General features: G+C 38.5%; 1 protein-coding gene across 1 annotated transcript in view; it reads right to left on the reverse strand.

Annotated features, from left to right (window-relative positions):
* rgl1 (ral guanine nucleotide dissociation stimulator-like 1) overlaps positions 1-4531 on the reverse strand; it is a 53987-nt gene extending 49456 nt beyond the window's left edge. Inside the window, exon 1 of the mRNA XM_007245813.4 lies at positions 3971-4531. Coding sequence (XP_007245875.3) covers positions 3971-4108 — 138 coding nt within the window. The 5' untranslated portion in view covers positions 4109-4531. The remainder of the gene's footprint in view (positions 1-3970) is intronic.
* Between the last annotated feature and the right edge of the window lie 12376 nt (positions 4532-16907).

Genomic DNA, 16907 nt, shown 5'->3' on the forward strand with positions numbered 1-16907 from the left:
ATATTTTTTTGAACATAACAATTTTGAATATAATGAAAGATATGATACTCTGAAATATCGTCATATTACCTACTCCTAATTATCATACAGTTCTCATTTTCCATTATATATCTATATATATTATATATCTATTTTATCCCTCCACTATCATTTATTTTACTTTAATCCTGGATATATGGAAATATTTGAAGTGTATTATTAGGATTATTAGTATCATGACTGATCATTCTGTATCAATCTTGTATTTTTAAATGTCTATATATGCAATAATAGAATTTAATTTTAATTTAGTTGCAGTAGTGTATTCTTTGAAATATATATATTTTTTTAATGCAGTGTTTTGTCACATTGCCAAGAGCATCGATATCGCGGAAATACGATTAAATACCGTGCTATTAATTTAGGGTCATATCGCTCACCCCTTCTCAAGACTTTCCTTTCTACTGACCCCTGTCCAAACACTCTCCTCATCACCGCACTCATACACACTGCACGCCATCGCCAGCAGCTTGAACTTTGCGCCAAACACACCAGACGCACACCAACCCAGCAGCTGCTTTAGCAAGCTTGCTGATCCCTAAGCTCCTGCAAATCTGCTGCTCTAAATCAGCATTTTCTGCCGGGATTTGTTTTCAACCAATAAACAAGAAACAAGAAGACAATAGTGAACTGTGATCTTTAGAATAAACCTGCTATTAAACTCAAACTTCGCTCTTTAAAAAATGATGTTTAATGATTTCTAATGTTCTGCTTAATCGTTTAATAGAGCATATTTATGACTTATAATTATTTACCAAAAAGGTGTTTAACATTACTCAACCTGATTGTGCCATTTCTACCAGTCAGCAGTATTATACTAACATAATCGCTTGATTCACTCAATGATGAGGAAAAGCTTCATTCTACCCATTGACAGTGCAGAGCATCTACTGCTCTGGCTTCAGTGATAATGTGGGTTTGAAATGATTCCTAAAATGTTTGTATTTGTAAAGAGTAACGATGCAGCATAATTAATCTAATTGAAAATATGCAGTATCAATACTACTCCAGTAGATACAGATACAGTATTTTAGTACTTTAGTACAGTAGTAAACAGTGATGGGGATAACGGTGTTGAAATAAACAGCATTACTAACGCAGTTACTTTTTTTCAGTAAGGAGTAATCTAACTTATTACTCTGACTGTAACTATAACACCGTTACCATTTCTCACACCCCGTTACTGCACGTTACTTTAGCCGCTCACAGACATCCCAAGTTGCAAAAGTTGCCCCCCCCCCCGAACAAAAAAAAAGATCAAAAGAAACTTGCACACACACCAAAGGATAACGAAACTTTACTTATTTTTAATTTTTTAAAACTTATTTTAATTAATTTTAATTAATTAACTTTTTTTTAAATTAAATTTAGAGTATTCAGTATTCAGAGGTGAAATGGGTTTTATATTTTTTCTTTTTGGAAGGCCCTGCCTCTGCTTTCCCTGCCTCCGCCATGATCTGCTTTCTCTCACTCACTGAACAAATCCCGTCCGGTAGGGGGGAAAAACACTTCCCGCCCACACTAAAAACTGATTGGCTGTCTCACAGACTCTTTGCAGAGAACAGGCCAATCAGAACCCTCTCTGTTTTCTCTCTCTCCTTCCCACACGTGATTAGAGAAAAAAAGTCTGTCGCCTGTGTGCGCGTTTGTGTGCAGTGCGTTTGGGGGCGCTCGTTCTGAATTCCGGGAGATTATATATGACTCGCGGGCATCAGGGAGCCGCTACAGAAATGCGGGAGACTCCCGCAGCTTCAGGGAGACATGGTTTGTCTGCGCTCAATTAACTGTGACATTTTTAACTTCACGCATACAGACAAAGGCGCAAGTGAGTGTGTTTGCGTTGTGTGTGTGAGTCACAAGGGAGGGAAGGATGAGATAACCACCTAAGCAATGATTGTTGTCTTTACTTTTTTGGAGAAGTAACTAGTAACTATAACTACTTACTTTTTCAAAGTAGTGTGCCCAACACTGTTAATAAAGGACCTCTACTTCATTACTATACATCTCTGCCTATCATATCTCACTTACATTAATGAGCACAGTCATCAAACTCAGGGTTCAGAGTACAAAAACACTGCCTGATTGCATGAACTTCAACTGCTTATCAGCTACTGCTAAAACGTAAGTGCAGTAAATTACCCAAATATTACGTTATATTATGTTGTATTCTTACAGTTACAGTAAATGGTGCAACATTTCACATTTTTTTTAACAAAAAAAAGGTTCTTACAAAACACTTATATGCTAGAATTTTCCGTAATGGCCCATCAAGATTCATTCATTCAACTGGGGACATAGAACCATTCCAGTATTCAAAATATTGTTTGAGTTTGAGTCATGGTTTTAGAGACAATACAACTTTATAGAAGAACCCATGACAAATCCATTGAAACCTATCAGGTTCTCTAACCTCACAAATCTTGTTTTAAATCTTGATTTGTTCCTGTTGTGGAAGCTTTAACATTCATAATTTCACCACCCACCACCGTGTAATAGAAGGATATCTGAGGTGGTTGCTATGGTGTTGCTTGCTGGTTGCTACATATGGTGTAACTACTGTAGGTGGTTGATAGTTAGTTGCTACAGAGCTAGTTGCTATGAGTTGCTGGGTGGTCACTATGGTATTCCTGCTAGTTGCTAACTGGTTTCTTTGGTGGTTGCTAGTTGGTTACTAGTGTTGTGTTGCTGGGTGGTCACTATGGTATCCCAGTAGGTTGTTATGGTGTTGATAGGTTGCTATCAGATCAGACATGATGATATTGCCCCATATAAAATACACAACTGCTTGCCAATGCCAAGAGTATCAAACTCACAACTCACCAATTCACCAATAACTCAATTCTCTATCCACTGAGCCACCACTGTTCTCAAAAGCACAATATAAAAGTAATGTATGTAAAATTCACAAAAAGTAATAAACACACAGAAGTGAACAGCCTACACTCAAGCCAAGGTAAAAATCATACACCCAAACACACATCAGAGTATGATATCCAAATATTGATATTGCGATATATCGTCTCGATTTCATTTGCAAAATATTATCGATATGCAGCGTCAAAAATCAATGTTTTAATTGAAACATAAGCGCTCTAAGCTCACTAAGACTCCACACATGGTGGCGCTATAATCAAATGAATAGGGTAAACCTGAAGAATATTGGTTGTCAAATTCTGTGAATCTGACACCAATAGAGTACTTTGTCCTTTTCAGTTACACCCCAGCTGGCATTTCAACAATGCATAATATTGACTCAATGTTGATGTTATGTTTGAATCGACACTGGATTTGGTTTTAATTTTGAAAAGTGAATCAACATGGATATGGCAATGTTGTTTTAACGTCGTACGTTCAACCTTGCAACCAAACCGTATGTTAAACCATAGCCTACATTCGGGATGCTCAAAATTGAAAAGAAGAGGAAAACAACAATATGCCATGATGAAGAAGGTATGGTAAAGAAATGGCGCCAAAATAAAAAGCAACTACCTCAAACAGAAGTTTTACCATTTTTTTATCCCTACATTCAACTGTTTTTTTTTTAATTGCATAGTGATAATGTTGTTTTGCACAACCATTTATAATTAAATACTGTTTCAACAACAACCGACATTACTTAAACCATATTTCAACCACATTGTGTTGACAGTCGGTTGTGTGCCAGCTGGGGCGGATGCCATTAAGTATCATGGAGAATTGTTTTGCAATATATATATATATATATATATATATATATATATATATATATATATATATCGCGTATCGCAGAATCACAGTATCGAGATATCATCATAATCGTGATCAATGTATCGTGATAACATCGTATCATGACATGCCTTATGATTCATGATTCCCACACCTAATACACACTAAACACACACAAACATAGTATAACAAGTATACACCCAGGCTGGTGAGTACAGTAACTGACCCAGTGTCGTGTGCTGCTCTCCGGGGATCGGGGCTGGTACCTCTGCAGGGCCACACCTCCTCCATCCCGGTCCAGATCCAGGCAGAGTGGTAGAGGAGGCCAGGGCAGCAGTGATGCCAGCGGGTACTGAGAAATCATCCTGACCTTCTGACCGCTCCGACCATGACCAGTTCAGTACCAGAGCAGGGCTGGAGGATCCCAGGCCTGATGCAACAAAATTGATGATGATGAGGGTGATGACGATGATGAGGGTGGAAGGTCAGGGCTGGTCTTTCTCCAGTTTATTTGGAAGCTGGGTATAGTCCAGTCCGGTTTTCCAGAGTTTAACAAAGTTTTTCAGAGTTTTCCAGAGGTTTTTCAGAGTTTTTCAGAGGTTTTCCAGAGTTTTCCAGTGGTTTTCCAGAGTTTTTCAGAGTTTTTCAGAGTTTTCCAAAGTTTTCCAGTGATGTATCCTAAAGCAGGACCTCAGTGTGAGCTGAGGTGAACTAGTGAACTCTAATAAACACTGGAAAGCTCTCTCTCTCTCTGTCTCTCTCTCTCTGTCTGTCTCTCTCTCATGTGAAACAAGCTTTGACATGAGTGATTAAAGCCTATTGTGTCTCTAGCCCCGCCTCTCTTGGGTTGGGGGCGGGGCTTCAACAAAACTCAGCCTTGGCATATTGAAAGAGAGAGAGAGAGAGAGAGAGAGAGAGAGAGAGAGAGAGAGAGAGGAGGGAAGAAACAGTGGGGGAAAAGAGAGAATAGCAAGGAGCAAAGAGAGAGAGAGAGAGAGAGAGAGAGAGAGAGAGAGAGAGAGAAAGAGAGAGAGAGAGAGCACAAATGGGCGAGAGAGGAAGAGAAAGAAAGGGAGAGAGGAACAAAAACAGGAAAAGAGAAAAGAGAGGTGCTTTGGGGGGGTGGGTGTTCTTGTGAGGAGAGGGGGAAGAGCAGATTAGAGATTTATATACTAATGAGAACTGCTTTATCCAGAATTCCCTCTGTTCTTCTGTGATGGGCTATTGTTGTTAACTTTTTTTTCTCAGAAGTAAAAAAGCTGCTTCCTCACCAGCATAACAACTCTTACAGCTGCAGCTCAAATCAAATCAAAGTAAACAACTTTATAATCAACTTTTACTCCTTATTTATAATACTATATAGATGTATTACACACAGAGCAATCGATTTTTTTGATCATTTGAATTATAATTAAAATTTGAATATTATATAAGACCAATTAGTTCTTTTGGCAGTGTGGGCAGTGTGCCAAGTCCTGCTGGAAAATGAAATCCGCATCTCCATAAAAGTTGTCAGCAGACTTGACAATAAAACACAGTGGATCAACACCAGCAGATGACAGACATGACTCTCCAAACCATCACTGATCATCAGTAAATTTTACATTTCATTTGTAAATCAAGGAAGCAGAGTCTGGAGGAAGAGTGGAGAGACACACAGTCCGAGCTGCTTGAGGTCTAGTGTGAAGTTTCCACCAATCAGTGATGGTTTGGATAAAGAGACATGTCATCTGCTGGTGCTGATCCACTGTAAATAAAGTTATGGACACACATTAAATTTAGTGTTTTTTCATTATTTAAATAATTTTAAAATGGCTTTGTAGATTCATATTCATATTCTATATGCTTTAAAAAAAAAAACATATGAAATTATTTAATAAACAAAAAAAAAAGTGTTAAACCAGATTATATTTTATGTTTTAGATTCTTCAGATTAGCACCTCTTTCTTAGATGACAGCTTTTTACATATTGGAATTTTCTCAGTCAGCTTTATGAGGTAGTTGTGAAAAGTTTAAAGCTGACAGTGGAGGCAGTTATAATATGCTTTTTTTTATTTTGCTCAAATATTTGGACAACCCTAGTTACTGTGTTGTTTATTAAATTAATATTAGATGAAAATAAACATTATAAGCCTGAATTAACATTATAATAATAAACATTACGCACAATACATGACTATATTTGCTCTTTTTGGTACATGACGCAACGCTCTGTTCTGTTCCATTGTCAGGTAATCTAACAATGTGTTGTTTACTCGACTCAGACAGACTCCATGACAGGATGCAGCTTTTGAGGTGAAGCGGTTATTGAGGATACTGAACACTAAAGGTCTAATCAGCAGTGGCTGAAGTCATCATCATCATCATCATCTATGTTCACCTGTGTTACCAGCAGGATACCATAAGACTGGCCTGTTAACCTCTTACACTTCTCGGAACCACCGGTGGTTTCTGGCTTTTTTCACTCACTGGTGTAACTGAGGAATAACCCATTCATTTCTATGTATTGACCAGACTGAAATCCTTAGTGTCTAATAAAAGTGACTGCTCATCAGTATGTATAGGACGAGTTGGAATCATTTTCTAACACATGAAATATATATACAGCTCTGGGATAAAATTAAGAGACCACTTCAGGTTCTGAATCAGATTCTGTGATTGTGCTATTTATAGGTTTATGTTTGAGTAAAATGAGAAATGGCTAAAATAAAAAAAAGATGCAGAACTTTCAGACCTCAAAAAATGCAAAGAAAACAAGTTCATATTCAGAAAGTTTTAAGAGTTCAGAAATCAATATTTGTTTTTAATCACAGTTTTTATGCATCTTGGCATCATGTTCTCCTCCACCAGTCTTACACACTGCTTTTGGATAACTTTATGCTGCTTTACTCCTGGTGCAAACAGAACTTTTATCAGTTATTCAATTCCAAGTCTAGTGTTCCCTTTAAATAGAGCAACAGAAGATGTTAAAGCAGCAGCAGCACCAACTTCAGTGTTCAGAGGCAGGGAGTGAAAGAAAGAGTTGACAGAGAACCAGACATGTTTAAGTTCATTTTTGCATTACAAATGCATTAAAGAACAGAAATACAGCATTCAGCATCTTGTTTCAAGATTGTATCAGTTCACTATCAGAGCTAACTTTGTTTGTTTACCAAAAGACTGGCTTCTTTCTCTGTGTAAATGTATCTTATATGTGACTTGAGTAGCACTACTGAAGTAAATCTATGCTTAGAATAGCACTGCTGAGGTAAATCTGTTGTGCTTTGTTGGCATGTCTGCTGGAATGTAAAAAAAAAATGTGTGTTTAATATATATTTTGATTTGTATTTTATATGGATGTATGATTAAAAAACAAGAGAAAAATACATTTAGACTTATTTTGTTCAGTGATAAAAATGTGGCAAAATATATGAAATTCAGACATTTGCAACATTTTAACAGGGACTGCTTTTAACCTGCTCTTCAGCTGCACCATCCAAACCTCTAACCCACATTTCCAGAGCAAACAGGAACAGTTAATCAGAAACTGGGCCGCGGAGTCGCTTCCGATTGTGAAGGAAAGTCTGGAAGAGCTCGTAAATCAGCAACAAGAGAAGAAATATCAAAACATCTCCTGGAAAATGTGTCGACTAAACACACACATGTTTGATTTACTCAATAAGTGAGGACTACAGGCTGGTAGTGCTGAAGCTACACATAAACCTAATCTTAACCTTAATCCTAAACATAGTGACTCTAACCTGAACCATGGTAACCTTAGCTTTAGCTTAAACCTATACATCACACTAATAATAATAATAATAATAATCTAACTTAACCTAATCTAAATCTCAACTTAATTCTACCTTAACCTTAGCCCCAAACCTAACCCTAGTAAATCCAGTCTTAACCCTAACATAAATCTATAACAAATCTAAACAGAATTGTAACCCTAAACCTGAACCTACTAAAGCTAAGCTTAAACTGTAACCGTAATTTAAACCTGACCATAAACTAAACGTTAACACAAGGCCTAAACCTAAACCTAACCCAGATCTTAATCATACTAAATCTAATCTTATCCATACCTTAAACCTCTCAACTTCTTATTCTTAACCTTAACCCTAACCTAACTCTAACGCTTAGTCTCAACTTTCAACATCTAGTGGCCACATGAAATCATTACACTCAACTGATTGAAAACAAGATGTTGGGAATCCCAGTCAAAAGTTTCTACAGCCAGTCTAGACAGAAACACGGGCCAGGTAAAAACTCTCATCCAGTTTTACATTTAAAACTAGTTTATTTACTTACTGTAGAATGGTCAATTTTTTTGGACAAATTAGGTCATTCTGATTGCAAATGGCAAAATAAACTACTGTCCCCATATGAGGACATGTTTATTTATTTATTTATTTATTTGTTGCAAAAATAACTTCCTGTGTGAAGACAAAATGTAGATTTTATACTTGTTAGGTCTTATTAATTCCAAATAGCTAGGAAAAAATTTAAATGCACACCAAGCAAAAGTACGGTTTCTTAGGAGGTTAGAGGTTAACCAAACCATAACTTAACCCTAATATAACCCTAAATCTAGCCCTAACCCTTCAACTTAATACATTAAATCTAACACTTACTTACCCCAACTCATAAACATGACCTAAAATATATCTCTAAACTTAACCCTAACCTTAACCCCACTTAATCTAAATGTTTTTCCTCATTTTAATCTCTCCCTGTTTCCTCTTTGTGTGATTGCTACCAGCCCCCAGCTCCCTCAATAAACACACACTTTAAGAAAGTCCCTCAGAGGAGGAAGCAGCTCTGAGCCACAATCGAACTGTCCTATATATATATAGTGGACAGAAGTTTTGGGACACTTGTCCATTCATTATTTGCTCAGATTTTAGAGTATTAAAGAGTTTATACTGAAATAACTTTTTCTACCATCTAGTTGGGCATATCTACTAGATCTTGAAGTCTGGATGGATGCTTTGATTTGGAATTTGCATTTAGTGATCAGATCAATATCGGCTTTAAAAGAGGTTGGCTTTAAAACATAGACACATGAGTGCTGCCAGCATTTCTGCAGAGCGTGAAGACTTGGAAGGACAGCCTGCATTTTTCAGACCATACGCTACACACTGTATTAATTGCACTGTCCTTGAAGGAAGCCCCTTCTGACACTGATACACAAGAAAGCCCGCAAACAGTTTGCTGAAGACAAACAGTCCAAAAGTATGAATTACTGGAACAAGATAAAAATAATGTTTGGTTCAGATGGTTTTCAGCATGTGTAGTGGCACCCTGGTGAGGAATAGCAAGAAAACTGTTTCTTGCAAAACTGTCAACCATGGTGGTGGTAGCATCATGGTCTGGCACTATGTGAGTGCTGTCAAGACTGGGAAGCAGCATTTTGCAACACGATAAAGACCCCAAACACACCTCCAAGATGACCACTGACTTACTGAGGAAGCTAAAGCGGTTTAGACACTAATGGCCGTCGTTCCAAGAGAAGATAATAAATATTAATAAAATATTTACAAAACTGTGAGGTGTGTTCTCACTTTAGTGAGATAATATATACTTTAATCTTCTTTAAAAAGTCTTTAGACTGTTCTCAGCCACCATAAAGTGCTGATGGTGGCATCTCCACCTCCTAAGAAAGTGCTAATTCAGTGTCTTGCCTGTAAACGCTTCTGTGGAATGTTAATATGCTTAAAGTTCAACCAGCCAACAACCAACCCTAGAAAATGATATAAAATGTGCAGTATCTATAAACAGAATCTACAGCTTCTGTTTGAGAATGATGACCTTCTGGTTGTAAAACTGGCTGTCTCACATGATCATGTAAAAAAAAAAAATCAAACTATTCCTTGTTGGATTAAATTAGAGGTTTAAAGTGCAAGAACACAGCAGTCGAGTGTTCTGCTGCCAGTGTGTGGACGCTAAATAACAGCCAAACACAGCTTTGGGCAGCTTACAAAATAACCCACGTCTCTGGTCAAATTCCAACAAAAGCACAGAGCTTGCAGTTTATCAGCTGGGTCTACCACATAGCTGTACTTTACAGGCAGTCTACAGTTACTGACTTTTTGTTGCAGAATTGGATAACTGAGAGTTTATAGCTGGTAATAACAGACAAGATAGAAAATACAAAGATGATTGTGTGAAAAACACATCAAGAGAATGTGTAATATCTTTGACGTGGATAGAAAAAGTAGAACTCTATGCTTTAGGAAGATAGAGTACCAATCAAAAACCCAAATGTTCTGCATTGTTAAATAAACCAGAATATGTTTTATATATTTTAGATATTTCAAAGCATCACCTCTTGCTTATACAGAGACAGCTTTGCACATCTTGTCTTGTCTTTCTCAGTCAGCTTTATGAGGTAGAGTCACCTGAAATTCCAGGCTTTCAGTTAACAGCTGTGCTGAACTCATCGAGAATAATAATTCTTAATAATAACGTGAATTTCTTGCCTTTTAAAGTGTTTGAGAGCATCAGTTGTAAAGTTGTGAAGAGGTAGAATTAAAGGTATACAGTGAATAGCTCTATTTGAGTAATTTTCTAATCCATATTGATATGAGAAGCAAGAACTACTCAACTAAGTAACTTTGAAAGTATTCTCAAAAGCAGTAACCGCAAAGACCATCAAAAACCTAATGATGAAACTGGCTCTCATCAGGACCGCCACAGGAATGATAGAGCAAGAGTTTCCTCTGTTGCACAGGATATGTTTATCAGAGTTACCAGCCTCAGAAACCACAATGTATGTTGTTACTGCATGATTACTTATGTGTTGTATAGTGTATGTACATACCCTCTGCTTTTCTTACTCCAATCAACAAGAAAAAGGATGCCTTTAGAGATCCACAGAGGACTTTGTGTGTGTGTGTGTGTGTGTGTGTGTCAGTGTGTGTGGGTGTGTGTGTGTGTGTGTGTGTGTGTGTGTGTGTGCGTGGTCAGTGAGAATTTAGAGGTACCCACTCTTCACCGTGTCTCAGTGTTGAGGTGAGAACAGCATCGTGACTGTTCAGCTAAAGCTGCAGTAACACCCCTCTAAACTCAGGTTATATAAGCCTGAGAGATGAGTCAGACAGCAGGTGTGATTCAGACACTCAGAGGAAGATATTCCACAGATACAAAAGAAGTGATGAAGCTGCAGAGAGAGAGGCGTGAGCAACGGTGCAGCAAAACAGAAGATAAAGCCAAACCAACGTAACACAATTAACAATTGTAGCTTCTACACAATCTTCCTCAGGGTCCGGTCACCTCTTCTCGTTGTGCAGCGTTTTCTGCCACACTTTTTCCTTCCCACTGAGGTGCCTTGATACAGCACTCTGGGAACAGCCTATTCGTTTAGAAATGTCTTTCTGGGTCTTACCCTCTTGCTTGAGGGTGTCAATGGTGGCCTTCTGGACAGCAGTCAGGTCGGCAGTCTTACCCATGATTTTGGTTTTGAGTAATGAACCAGGCGTGGAGTTTTTAAAAGCCTCAGGAATCTTTTGCAGGTGTTTAGAGTTAATTCGTTGATTCAGATGATTAGGTCAATAGCTCGTTTAGAGAACCTTTTAATGATATGCTTATTTTGTGAGATAGGAATTTTTTGGGGTTTTCATGAGCTGTGTGCCAAAATCATCAGTATTAAAACAATAAAAGACCTGAAATAGTTCAGTTGGTGTGCAATGAATCTAAAATATATGATTAATTATTAATGATTAATAATTGTTATCATTTCATTATGGAAAAGAAATGAATGATTTTTTTGAGAAGGACCGTATAACTGTACATGTATAACTGGGATATTTAAGACTGGGGCAGTACTGAGGCACCAAACTATTTTCTTTTCACCTCCAAATCAAAATTTCTTACATTTTTAGAGAGAGGAACATGAGCAGAAATTAAATTAAAACGCCTCTCTAGTCCTTCAATGCCCTGTTTGAACAGCACTGATCAACACAGTCTGTGAATTTGAACTGGTTTATGTGTGTTTGGCTCCCCCTACTGAATTCAGTTCACTGAATGATTTGGGGGCAATAGAGGACACTGGATGGATACTCTTAATAACTTCAGCACATGTGTATAAACTCAGACACTCCTGTCCTGTTCTGAGTTGTACAAGGTCAAACCATAGATTCCCTATGGGCTCTTCTGGATCCACCTCTCCTAAAGGCTTTCAAAGCTTGTTCCAAAAGATATTTGAGATCGTTTAATCGTTGTTTTGGATTGATATGAATTTTGTGTCTAAGCTGCTTTTTTTATAGGAAAAAGAAGTGGAATTAAAAAAAAATAATCAAATGTAGACCAGTTTCATCTACATTAAATCCAAATGTCCGCCTTCTAATCAATGATCAAGTTCAGCTGCTTTAATTTTCACCTATTACTGACCCTCACACACAACTTGACCAGTCCCTATAGAAAAGAACTACCAAAAGAACAGGACCCTTCAGAGAAGATAATCATTTAAGCAATAGAACACGAGAGGGACTGTGTTATCACGAATAACATCACGGCTGTGATTCGGTCGTAGGCACGAGCCGAAGGCGAGTAGATCGCCACAGCAGTGATGTTATTCGTGATAACACACGACCGCGAGTGTTCTATTGCTTTTATACAACAGTTTATTTTTACAAAATGAATAAAGAAAATAAGTAAGCAGTAAACCGAGCGATTTTCTTTCCCTTTTTTCACAAAAGACGAGTCTGCGCTGCGGGTGAGCGTGTCGCGGCTGAGCGCTAGCCTGTGCTAAGCTAACGCTGCTGCGGGTGTCCTATCTATCTATCTATCTATCTATCTATCTATCTATCTATCTATCTATCTATCTAATCGAATCGATTTTTCAGTAGAACACTCGATTACTAAAATAATCGATAACTGCAGCCCTAGATGGAGGCACACATTCCCAGATTCTCCCAAGACTAAAAGAGAGCAGGTGTCCCATCTCCATCTCCCGTCTCTGAATCGTCCCGGTACGCTCTGTCCCGTAACACCACTCACTACATTACAGGGTGCTGTAAACTCCACCATACTGCAGCAGGAAGGTGACTCAGCAGAGATGGTGGTTCAGCCCGTCCCAGTGTAAACCACTAGATGACTAACTGGACTTCCCTGGGACGCCGTGGCTTGATAAGTTTAAACGGGGAATGGTTCAGCAGGATAATGGTGTTCCAAGATTACGAACACCTCAATCTGTGTATCAGCAGGACTTTCCTGGTTCTAATGATTTGAGGATATGATGAGAAGGTGCTGACTCGTGTGTTCTGTGAACTGCTGGTCCAAAATCAGGGTTCTGAATGGGAGAAATTCCACTGTATGTGTAATTTAAATGTAATTTATAATTAGACTCTAATTGAAAATTCACCATATGGTATTAGTCCAAAAATATTAGGACACCTGGATATATTTACTGTTTCTTCTGAAACCAAGCATTTGTTAATGAGGTCAGGATTACATTACATTATATTTGGAAGATACAGCTTGCTAGCTAATGCTAGCCAGTTAGCATAACAAGCTACCACACTGGAGTAATGGTAGCTCAGCTCTGTGGAGTCAATCGCTTCATCCTGCCTTGAGTTCAGTGAGAACAGCACTTTATCTGAGGAGCTCCTGCTGCTGTTCCTCACTGTGTATGAGTGATTTTATCCGAGTAAAATAGAAAAACAACAGCAAACAGCCATTACTCACTCAGAAAGAGATGAAAGAAATCTAGAGCTCGTAGAAAAGTATCTCTCGACCCCTGGACAAGACCAAAATCGGAATTATTTATTCAGCACAAGTGATAAAACTTCCTGAAACTCTGGATACGAGGTGCAAATAAACTTCAAGAGCAGTAACTTTAGCCCTTTAAAATATATTAATACTGTAGCTTGAAGGATAATTTTAATACACACTAATAATATAATGCCAATTGATTTAACGTTGTGTCTTAGTTGTGCAATAGACTTTTTGAGAAATATCTCATTTGAATACATATTTTGAGTATTTTAGTACCATTTACAGTGTTTATGGAACTATTTAAAATATGTAGTTTTGTAAAGGAAGTTGTGTTAAAGTTGTTGAAAAAAGCTAATAAGATAGAAATAAAATAGTTGAAAAAGTGATTAAAATTTTGAAAGCTATCTATCATTTTCGTTCCACTTCACTTTAATTATGTGCTACTTTGTGCTGGTCTATCACTTAAAATCTCAATAAAATACATTTAGGTTTTTGTGGTTTTAAGGTGACAAAACTTGAAAAACTAAAGTTAAAGGAGTATGAATACTGTACATAATGTATGACATAATGTGCGTATGTGCAGCAGATAGAGTGAAAGTAAATAAATCAGGTTTGTACTGTAATGGACTACAGAGAGCGAGAGAGAGAGAGCGAGAGAGAGCGAGAGAGAGAGAGAGAGAGAGAGAGCGAGAGAGAGAGAGAATGGTGAGTGATGAGTCTGCAGAATATGATGAATATTGCAGACTGTGTCTGGGAAGACTTGGCTTAATGCTATCTATCTCACACACATATACACACACACACCAAAATAAATGTCCTGTTCTAATCCCTTTAAAACCAATGCAGCACCTCCAACGCCAGTGCTTCATCCTGCATCATCCAGCAGGACAGTGATGCTGATGCACCACAACACTTATGGAGCAGCTGACAGCAAATTAACAGCAGGTAATTAATAGCAGCTAACTGGTGTGTGTGTGTGTGTGTGTGTGTGTGTGTGTGTGTGTGTGTGTGTGTGTGTGTGTGTGTGTGTAAACAAACGTTCAGCTTACCTGAGCAGTGATGCTGCGTCCATCCATCCGTCCAAACACTGCTCTTTGCAGAAAAGTGGAGGAGAATGAGAGGAAGGGAGGGAGAAAGGGTTCTCTCTCTCCCCCTCTCTCCCCTCTTTCCTTTATCTCTCTCTCTGCCTTTATCTTCCCCCTCCTTCTCTCTCTCTCTCTCTTTCTCTGCCCCATCTCTCTTTCTTTCTCTCGCTCTCTTTCACTCCCTTTCTCTCTTTTTCTCTCTGCCCCTCTCTCTTTCTTGCTCTCTTCCTCTCACTCTCTCCTTCTTTCTCTCTCCCTCTTTTCTTTCTCTCTCTCTCTCTCTCTCTCTCTCTCTCTCTCTTTTACCCTGACTTTCTCTTCAGTCTTTTGTGTGTGTGTGTGTGTGTGTGTGTGTGTAAACAAACATTCAGCTTACCTGAGCAGTGATGCTGCGTCCATCCATCTGTCCCAACACTGCTCTTTGCAGAAAAGTGGAGGAGAATGAGAGGAAGGGAGGGAGAGAGGGTTCTCTCTCTCTCCCTCTCCTTTTCTCTCTCCCCCCTCTCTCTTTTTCTCTCTCTCACCCCCCCTTTTCTCTCTCTCTTCCTCTCTCTCTTCCTCTCCCTATATTTTTCTTTCTACCCCCTCTCTCTATTTCTTTCTCTCTTTCTCTTTCACTCCCTCTCTCTCTTTTTCTCTCTGCCCCTCTCTCTTTCTCTCTCTGTCTACCTCTCTCTCTCTCCTTCTTTCTCTCTTCCCCCTTTTCTTTCTCTCTATCTCTCTCTTTCTCTCTCTTTCTCCCTGTCTTTCTCTTCAGTCTTGTGTGTGTGTGTGTGTGTGTGTGTGTGTGTTATTCCTCCTTGCCCAATAAAGTGTATGTATTTTCCTTGTAGTTTTCTGACAATGCAGAGAGAGATATGCATTTAAGACAGCTGGCACAGCCTAACACACACACACACACACACACACACACACACACTGCTTTAGTGCTCTTAAGAGCTTCCCCTTCTATTTTTCCACCTCATGTCCTCTTGGTCAGAGTTTCCTCAGGTATACTGCAGTAAACAGGAGCTGAACAGGGTGAAGAGAGTCTGTGGTTTTTACTGGCGGAACAGCTCAGACTTCTGTGTGATTTTTCCCATCTTCCTGCCCATCCTGTCCCAGAGAATCTGCAGTGCAGTACCAGCACACAGCAGCAGGTGGAGGCAGGACTATTCCACCAGCATCCTAGTGAAATCCTAGCAAGAACACCAGGACCCAAAAGCACGAGCACATGATATACATAAATCATAACCTTTCCCAAAAATATGATGTGAATAATAATGATTGTCTGTTTGCACTGGCACCAGCAAAAATCTGATTGGCCCCCTCAAGTGCTCCTGTCCTGTCACTCAAATATATTAATTTAAAAATATTTATAATATATATATATAATATATTTTTTCTTCGAATTTGCAACATATACTTTTTTTTACAAAACTTTTTGAACGTGGTGTGACTGGGGAAATAATACGTGGCCCCTCTATGAGTATTGGTGGCGCTTGATGGCCCCTTGTTCAAAAAAGTCCTAGATCCGCCACCAGGCTAGTGCTAGCCAGAATGCTGTTTGGATATACCTTTCCATGCAGCGCTAGACTTTTAGAGGTGTATACCGCCCAGCCTATTATAAAATCAGAATGCTATATAATGCTGATTTAAAACTAATATATTAAAACTTAAAAAATAATTATTTTCATATCATTTTGTTACATCCATTTTCCCCCTCCAAAATTCATAATCACTTACTGTATATAACAGAGATTACTGGATTAATCTGAACCAGGTGTTTTTAGGGAAAACTTCTGGTACAGCAGAATTTATATACAGTTACAGACTGCGTCTGTTTACCATAGTTAAACACATCACTCACAAAGACGGACTGTTCTGATCCAGAAGTACTGGATACAGGAAGCAGGGTCAGTGAGCATGTGCAGAACCACCTGTTTGTGTTTCTGAGGGCTTTAGCATCCGGCTACTCCATTTCCCCTTCGACTCCATCTTTATGAAATTCATATGTGTCATATAGGCGCATGAACTGGGTATCTATTTTGTAATAAAATGTTTTCTTTACAAAATGCTAAACTCAGAACATTTATAGAGAAGTATGAAAGCTAGCTTCATCTGATAGCAATCCTTTTCCATTTCCACAGGCTCATTGAATTAGCGAGCATTGCTGCTTAAAGTGGGGCTAGTGGGCCAAAGTTAGCCAGCAAGGATGTTTATTTTGGATTGCCGGAAAGTTGGCACAGCCGCACTCTCTTCATTAGTAGCTTCAACACATATGAAGTTGTAGTGTAATTTAGCATAGCAGCAGTACACACTTTCACACCTGCAGACTGAATATGAAAATTACAGTACATAAATCTGAAGTCTAGTAGACTAAAATCCATGGATCTAGAG

This window comes from Astyanax mexicanus, chromosome 12 (assembly GCF_023375975.1).
Source record: "Astyanax mexicanus isolate ESR-SI-001 chromosome 12, AstMex3_surface, whole genome shotgun sequence".
Classification (NCBI taxonomy): Eukaryota; Metazoa; Chordata; class Actinopteri; order Characiformes; family Acestrorhamphidae; genus Astyanax; species Astyanax mexicanus.